The 9,069-nt window shown below is 42.7% G+C and overlaps 1 protein-coding gene across 1 annotated transcript; it reads right to left on the bottom strand.

The window, feature by feature from the left end:
• Nucleotides 1–4,163: 4,163 nt before the first annotated feature.
• On the bottom strand, nucleotides 4,164–6,832 carry LOC131238696 (uncharacterized). The gene is made up of 4 exons (XM_058236312.1): nucleotides 6,179–6,832; nucleotides 5,544–5,941; nucleotides 4,923–5,184; nucleotides 4,164–4,503 (listed from the first exon to the last, which is right to left on the bottom strand). Exons 1-4 carry the CDS (start codon nucleotides 6,186–6,188, stop codon nucleotides 4,484–4,486), a joined length of 690 nt encoding a protein of 229 aa, XP_058092295.1. The 5' UTR covers nucleotides 6,189–6,832; the 3' UTR covers nucleotides 4,164–4,483.
• Between the last annotated feature and the right edge of the window lie 2,237 nt (nucleotides 6,833–9,069).

Consider the following 9,069-nt stretch of genomic DNA (forward strand, 5'->3'; position numbering starts at 1 on the left):
TTCAGTTTTTGGGTGGAAGATATTTAAGATGGGTGATCCTACCGAGATTACGGATCTACAGCTCCGTCATACACGTGGCATTCTCCAGTGGCTAGATCTGGCTACTTTAGCACCGGGCACGGATGACCGTCCGATCGTAGGATGTCCCACACGGTTCAAAAAGATGGACGGAATGGATAAAACACATACATCATGTTGGGGTCCACATAGCACTGACCACTCGCCACCAGGCTGGTGGCAGCGTCACTAGCCAAACCGTGTCCATGAATCTCGACCCTGAAATCAAAAATGAGGCTGACCTTGATGTATTCATCAAGCTCTCCATGATGTTTGTGAGAAATCCACCATGTTCATCCGTTTTGCCTGCTAATTTTAGAGCATGAAATCAAAAATGAGGCTGACCCAAAACTCAAGTGGGCCACACGAGAGGAAAAGGTGGGGATTGAACGACCACCATGGAAACATTCGTATGATCACGAAAGTTTTATATAATGCTAAGGTTTCTTTTTTTTTTATTTCATCCTTTCTTTTTTTATTTCATCCTTTCAACGATATAGCCATTTCTTTCCCACTGTTTCCTCTTGTGTGATCCACTTGAGTTTTGGATCTGTCTCATTTTTTGTATTAAGTCCTAAAATGAGTTGGAAAAACGGATGTACGGTGTGGATGTCATCTAGCAAACATGATGGAAGGCCTCATCTAGCTTTCCAGCACTGTAACTTCCTGCGGAAGCCTATGGCAGGCAGGTAATCCGCCTCCATTTTCTGTATACCTTATGCATCACCGATGGATGGGGACCGCATGCAGCAACAGGAGCATGATCGGACCACCCATCGCCTGAGCATTATTACTCATAGGAGGCCATCTAACCACAGTCGTGAGTTTATGCTCAAGCGTCAGTCGCCAATTACTAACCGTCGGATTAAACAGTAATTTGAGATTAACCGGCTTTAGCAATTGCTAAAACCAGTTGAGTCAGAAAAATAAAACAACAGATAAAAATAAATTAATAATAATAAGAAATACTCCCGTGCTCTCAATGCATATAAGTTATAGTACTCCTACTTGCATCGGGTAAATCTGACCGTCCAGTAAATTGATCTAAACTGTCCATTAGGTTTACAACACATTTCAAGGGCTATCATGCAAAAGTAAGACTGATCGGGTGATCATATCCATTAGAGATTTGGCCTTTTTTATGTAGCCATCCTTTTTTCCAACCCATGGATGGGATGGTCAGGATTGCCTAAGAGAAGTGAATATTTAGAATTATACGTAATCCATGAATGGAGCTATTAAATAGATGGATCAAATTATTGGTTAGATCTTCTTTGTTTTTAGAAATGATCCTGACTGTTCATATTTGAGGCCAATCGGTGTGATATTTGCACGGCAGTACATGCAATGCATGCTGGACCTAATGGATAGTCCACACCAATCATCTGGGTTGTCCAAGAGAAGAATCCACCCACCCACTTTTCCTTTTAATCCTCTCCATCCATCACTCTCACCACCTCACTAGGACAAGACCAAAAATGAGTCCGATCCAAAAGTCGGCCACAAGGTGGAAAACAACGTGGATGGAATCACATACACTCATGGTTAAAAACTAACCTGAGCCCACTGTAATGTTTATGTGTTAAACCAGACCGGCCAAAGATTATACTCACTGGAATGGACTGAAAATACAAATATTAGCCTGACTGAAAATACAAATATTAGCCTGATCCAAAACTAACGTAGCCCCCCACAAAGGTTTCAACTGTCGGTATTCCATTCTCACTATTTCCTACAGCGTGCCTCACTTGAGTTTTGGGTCTGCATCCTTATCGGGTTTATGTACTGACGGAGCTGATGAAACTGATGGAGGGAGTGAATGCCACATGGAAATCACAGTGGGCACCGTGCAGCTATAACCTGGGGGGCTCCTTGGGGCCCACAATATTGTGTAAATCTATTCCGTCCATTGAGTAAGAAACCTTATTAGTACAGTACATACAAACGGTCAGCATAAGAAAGAATTCACTGGACCACACCAACAGGAACAACGTAAAATTGTCCTACTCCTACCGTAGTTTTTTATCAAACCATTTTTTATCTCTTAGCTTCACCCTGGTGAGTTACACTTGATTAAAGCGTTTTATGAAAGTTACACTTGATTATAACCTCATATGGGCGTTTTACTTATGAAATATTAAAGCTGGATCCTCAGCTTTAAATAAAGAAAAATCTTGTTTTCGTACATTGTAATTGGCCAAGGCCATCACATTGCCAAGCATTGCAGGTTAAATGCTTTTTGTGATGACGTGGCCCAATTAGATTAGATTGCAACAAACAAGAATTTTTTATTTGTAGCAAGCAGAGATCCATATTCTTTTATATTACGCTTAAATGGGTCATTAAACCGGTGGTGACCCGATCTGTAAAGGCCCAACATGTTCTATATGTAAAATCTACTCTGTTGGCCCAACATATTGCATATGTAAAATTTACTCCATCCATCAGATGAGAAATTTTATATTAACCGTACATATGAAGTACCAGCCTGATAACTAACTTAGATGGGCCACACAGATGGGAACAATGAAAATTTGCGCCAAAACTTCTATGTACTTGCAGTGTGGCCCGTCTGATTTCTGGATTGAGTTTTTTTTGTTTTGTTTGTATTTTATTTTCATCTTGGTGAGTAAAACTTGATTAACGGATTTGATGAAAGACATAACACAAGGGTGGCCACATAGAAACCTACGGTTAGTATCCCATCCCCATTGTTCCCTTTGGTGTGGCCCGCTTTAGATGATTGTCTGGCTTCTTTTTTTTTAACCATGGATATCATACAACATTGCGCCAGATAAAGGGATTGGATGTCACACATACCACATGGTGGCCCATATAGATTTATTGTTGCTCGTGGAGAGATACACTAGGTGAGAAGGAAGAAATCGTAGACGTTGAGAGGGGAAATCGCTACGGGGAGTTTTTTTACCCGGAAGGAATAAATAAATAAATTATATACATATGCTCACCTGTGCACCAGTTCGCACGGAACTGGTGCGAACTTTTTTGAGAATCCATCGTACTTGACGTGGATCCAAAATTTGAACCGTTCATGTAAAGCAACACCTCGTGAAACTTCTTGGGCCCAAGTTTTACTTTGATTTAAAACTTTGATAGGCCATAAAAAATAAAAACAATTTTTTTCCCTTGATTTGCATTTCTCTTTGCTGTGGCCCAACAGACTTTTAGATTAGGGTTAAAATTTGTCACATAAGGTTTCATGGGATTCCGCATCACATGGACCGTTCAGATTAGACACCCCAGACACGTGTGAAAAGGGGCGCACATGCGTAGGTGCGCCGGTGAGCATGACTCTCTCTCTCTCTCTCTCTCTCTCTCTCTCTCTCTCTCTCTCTCTATATATATATATATATATATATATATATATTCACCGGCTACCGTAGTAAAATAAAAGCTAGAGAGATGGAAAGGGGCCTCAACCACCTCCTTTAGATTCATTAAAATGAAAATAATGAGACCTGCGCCTGGGGTTTTTCACGAGGTGCTGCTTCACATGAACGATTCAGATTTTGGATCCACATCACTTATGTTGGGTTCTCAAAAAAGTTCGTACCAGTTCCCTACGAACTGGTGCGCAGGTGTGCATTTCCCAATATTTTTATCGCTTTTGTCCGCTTTGTCTTTAATCAGCTTTGGCAACTAATAAGGCCCGTTAATCTCAAATTACTTCTTTAATCCGACGGATGGTAATTGGCGATTGATGCTCGAGTCTAAGTCGTGATTGAGGTGAGACGACCACTTACCGATGATGGATCAGCCTCGGAGCAGAGTTCATGGCCAACAGATGATCCGCACGGTCGATTGGTTATCCTTTTACCATAGATTGTGCGCTGTTGACTTTTTCTAATTAACTCCCTCCGAACGTCAGAAATCAATGGTCAGGATCATCCGATCATCATGGATTTTAAGTAATAACACATAAACGGTTGTTCCCAATAGATGGATGCAGTAGGTCCAGCGCGTCGTGCAGGAGTTGCATGCTTCGCAATGCTTTCACAGAAACGCATTAAAAAAGGTGGAAGCAGGTGGACTATTTCATGAAATTTCAACTCCCACTGGAGCCACATGTCTGCATGTTCTGATGATCTAAACCATCCATCTGGTGGGGACCACAGTGGAGAGGTGAGTGCCGGTTAACCAAGAAACGAACGCAGTTGTACGTTTGAGATTTAATATGAAAATCTTGTAGAAGTTAGAGAGGGAAAAAAAAAGGATGAATTCACATCATCGTCTTACAACTCAGATCAATGGTGGGCCCCACCATTTAATGGCTTCTGATCCTTGTATCATTCATTACATATTTGAAGAAGACCCAAAAGGGATAGATCGCTGCAGTTTCTGGCACCTGTGAGGTGGGCCCAACTGATTCTAACTGGGTTGAAAGAGAGCCTTCTTTCGGTCCGTTTCAGAGCTCTAGCACCACAACTGCATGTCCATTCACCAATGTCAAGTTAACCTCAGTTCATTATCAATCATCTCAGAGTTTTGACGATCCCACACGTGCCAACCTCAAAGATATGTGTGGGGCCCATCACGTAGATGACCAAGGCCCAAAAATCAGCCCAGTCCACTCATCAGGCAGGCCTAATAAAGACGCTTCATGTGGACACTTAAGATTTTTTAGATCGACTATCCTTTCTCGTACCTGTGTGGCCCATCTGAAAAGTTGATCGATCTGATCATTGGCCAAAGTCATCTACATAAGGTGGCCCATCTGATTCACGGTTCAGATTTTCAATACATGCACGACACATGTAAAGGTGTACGTGCAAATTATAGCAAAGCTACAAATCTCATTTCATTCCTAACTTCAGAGAAGATTGATTAAAGAGGAAGAAGCTTACATTCAGAATCTGTGGTGATCCAATTCCCAATTCTCGTGCATTCCTCAGTTTTCGGGCCCACCCACATCTCCTCACTGATGCATTCCAGATGCTGAGTCGTCGACGTCCGGCGACTTGCCGAGGATGATGGCAGTGACAATGGAGATAATGCCGACGCCGTGGAACAGCTGCCCACATCCCATGTGAAGCTGATCTTGCTCGAGCCCGAGCTCGTTTCATCGAACGAGTCTTTGAGTGCACTTCTGTTGCGGAAGTGTAAAACCTTCAATGGATATGATCCAACTGTCAGAGATCGTATACTGAATTTCTCTGAGAATGTGAATTCAACAACCATCTGATCGTATGATCAAATGGCTTTCATGTGTGGGGCCCACGAAATTTCGGACTGGGAGATTATATCAGATTATTTTTTTCTGTATAGTATTAACATGGACTGGCTGTACATGAAAAATCATCTCAATTGGATAATCCTAGCCGCTGATTTGAACATTTTGTAATCAGTGGCAAGGATCATCCGACGACGATTGTGTGTTTTGGGTATGGGTCATCCACAGAAACACAACAGATGAACGGTCTGGATCTTGCACATGTAAGCCACATTTAGAGATATAGAAAGCGTACCTTCCATCGCTTGATTCCTCCTTTATCAGACTTCGCTACCGCGGCCCACCTCAAAAGCTCCTTCATTCGAGAAATTGCCCGTCTCTTCCTGTTCATCGAAGCATCGCTGCTGCAATCTGGGCCTGTTGAGCCGCCCGCTAACGCCGCATCACAAATCGGCAGGACTTTGCTGCTTACATTCGCCGATTCGGCCTTGTTGTGACCCATACAATCTTCTTTCGCTGTGTGTGGGCAATCTCTCTTCCGGTGGTAGAAGTTTCTGAGATTCTTCAAGTTCAGATTGCTGTAGAAACAGGTCTTACTACTATTGGCTCTGGTCAGCAAAATCGTGAAAGGATCCTTACATGCCAGCCCATCATTATCAAATTCGAATCCATCGCATTCCTGTTCTTTCTCTCCTACGGAAAACAAAATCCAGAAAAAATATAAGAACTCATTGGAACAAAATCACTGTCATTATAAACAAAGGCCTGTTTGGATGGTACATCAATTGCAGATCATCGGTCTGACCCATTAGCACATTTTGTAGGACGCGCCAAACGTGTCCAAATGATCAGAATTTGATTCTATCTTAATTATGGGGTGCACCCAAACAGGCCATTAACTAACAAGAGACGGGTTTTTCAGGTTCAAACCTTTTAGCATTCTTCTAGCAGTGATTTCTACCACCCGTTCTTGTGAAATCTTGGAAAGCCATTGCAATTATATCTGATCAAATGCAATTCAATATCAATCAGAAAGAATTGAGATTTTAAAGCTTGTTTGGTTGGAGTTTATATAGAAAAGAAGTCTAATGGTGGTCAAAGAACAAAGACAATGTAAGATCCAGATGTGTGCTGTGATAGATTCCTGTTTTTTTCATTTGACTAGATCATGACAGTGTTGGATTGGGATTTTGATTTGAGGAAGATGCTCAAACAACCAGGCAGTGAGTTGGGGTGGGCTGGCTTGTGATTTTACTTACTGTTAGAAGGTGGTGGGCCATGTGGGTGCATTGGGTGGATGAGATTTGTTTTATACACATGGGTTTTTGGTGAATGTATAAGATAAGGATGGTGGACATGTGGGAGGATTAAATAGAGATGGGCCATTAGAAAATCAGGAATTGTATGATTAAGGATGTGTGTAGTATGCTTGAGCTTTCAGTTTCCGAAAGTAATCCCAGCCATTGGTCTGTTTGGCCCCAAATGATGGACCATGCCTAGGACAATACTAATGGCCCACGAATAGACGGTTGGCATTGAATTGGATGTTAGGATTTGGGAAATTTTTGGATCACGGTCCATCAACGGTGGATCCTGGATCCATACACCGTGGGGCCCACTTGATGTGTAGTGTGTATATCCTATTAGAAAATTGTAGTGTTTGTGTTGGCTATTTTGCAGACCATGTGTGGAAGGCTTGAGCCCACATGGGTGAGAACCCATCTGACCTCATTTTCTTTCTTCTTTTTAATATCATATATATAAATATCTGGGGCTTTATCATGTTTTTTTCTCTTTCTTTCTTTAAATATTATAAATATCTGGGGCTTCATCATGTGACAAGGATTCCATTAGCTTCCCATGCAGATGGTCTTGAGCAGACCCAAATGACGTGTCACTCTCCCATCCACTCCAGATCTGGAGAAGTGGGCCTGAGGTGAGTGTGGTTAGATCTTGACTGAAAGGGACCTTGAGGAGAGAATCAAGGAATCTTGTCTCTGTTTGAGAAGAGATGGGACTCACATAACTGACTATTATGTACAAATTGGGAAGGATGTCTCTCCCTCATTTGTATCCCCTGGAAGAAATGATCATATATGTTCGAACGTATGATGGGCACACCGTGATGTGTGAGTTCCATCCAACCCATCCATTAAATGTGTCACCAATGTTGGGCCTAGATCCCAAAATTACAGCTTGATCCATTACTCAGGTGAGCCACACAAAATGGAACAATGGGAAACATTGGAGAAGATGGTGTCACCATAGAAACCTCCAGATGGGATGTGGGGTCCACCGTGTCGTGTTTATGTCATGTAATCCATTGATCAGGTGCGCCCCACAGGATAAGGGACACACCGGAACTCTAAGCAATTCCAAAACTTTGATGGGCCACAGCGAGCGAATATATCCCACCTGGCAGTTTTAACTTTTGGGCCTAAAAGGGAAGCCCAAGAACCAGAGACTGAAGATGAACGGTCCTATTTTGGGCTCAGGGCAGGCTTTGAATAGAACATGTGTAAATATAAACCGCCCATTTGTTTTGAAGGCCTAAAAACAAACTCGGACCCGGCCCATGGGCCTTAAAAATAAAACACAAGGGCCGTCTCGATGGTTTGGCAAGAAAGCCAAATGGGCCTATAGACCGTTGACCCCACATGTGAGAATAAGCTGCAATACACCATGGTATCAGATGAAACTTTGCATTTTATACATTGTTTCCTAGTCGGAGCATACCAGGTTGTATGTATGCCATCTAACCTGTGCAATAAGTTAAAGCAACCATGATGATTGGATGCAACAAAATTCAAGTCTATCTGATCTTAGGTGGGCCACACTTCAGATAACAACTGACGACCACCCAAAAACCCCTAATTTCAGGTAGTATCCCACATGGCCGTCAGATCAGCCTGATTTTTGGGGCGTCCAATTTTCGCTGTGGGGAGACCCTGCTGGACAAGTTGGATGCCATAAAACACCACGGTGGGGCCCACGCATGACCCTTGTAAAATAAGCTTGTTATGCTAGACCTTGTAGTCTGTAGAGGAAGAACCGACCACTTTTCTGTAATGACAGGATAAAAAATAAAAAATCAGAATCATCAGATTTGCATGTGAGGTTCGAATTTAGAAAACAAAAGGATGAGAACAAAGCTGAAGAAGGCAAGTATGCTGGTGATCTGGACTGTTGATCTGATAGGCCGCTGTGTAGATAGGCTACAGGCCCAAAACCCCACTGGTTGAACAACTCTGACTGTCCATTTTTAGTGAGCCTTTCTGGTTGAATGTGGTCGGAAGCACTAACCTTTCAGTCCGATTCGTCGCCATTTTTTAGAATATGGCCATCCACGTTGCGACCCATCCAAGCAACGGTCCTGATCACTTACCCATTCGCAATGTGTACCGTAAGGTGGGAACGGCATAAAACCTCCATGCAGCGGCCTCCATGTTAGCGTCACTGAAACTGGAATACGTTGGATCCCACAATTACAGATACTTAAATGATTTGAATATTCATGTGCGATAGGTAGCATAATGCTATCCATGAGAGACCATCATCAGACAACCTGTGATCGGCTCACAGATGCGACATCAGCAGAATAGAAGGAATTCCGCTGCTGGGCACCACAATCGTATGCCATAGCCTAAATTCGATCACATTGGAGGATCCTAACCGTTGAATTGTACTTTTACCCGATCTAGTAAACAGTACATTACGGGGCAGCAGTCAGATTGTGTAGATCACCCAATGGAGTGATTTTCATGATGTGACCACCAGATGAATGGCTTAGTACATGCTGATGCTGCGTGGTTGGGACCAAT

The sequence above is a fragment of the Magnolia sinica genome, chromosome 3 (genome assembly GCF_029962835.1).
Source record: "Magnolia sinica isolate HGM2019 chromosome 3, MsV1, whole genome shotgun sequence".
In the NCBI taxonomy this organism is placed as follows: Eukaryota; Viridiplantae; Streptophyta; class Magnoliopsida; order Magnoliales; family Magnoliaceae; genus Magnolia; species Magnolia sinica.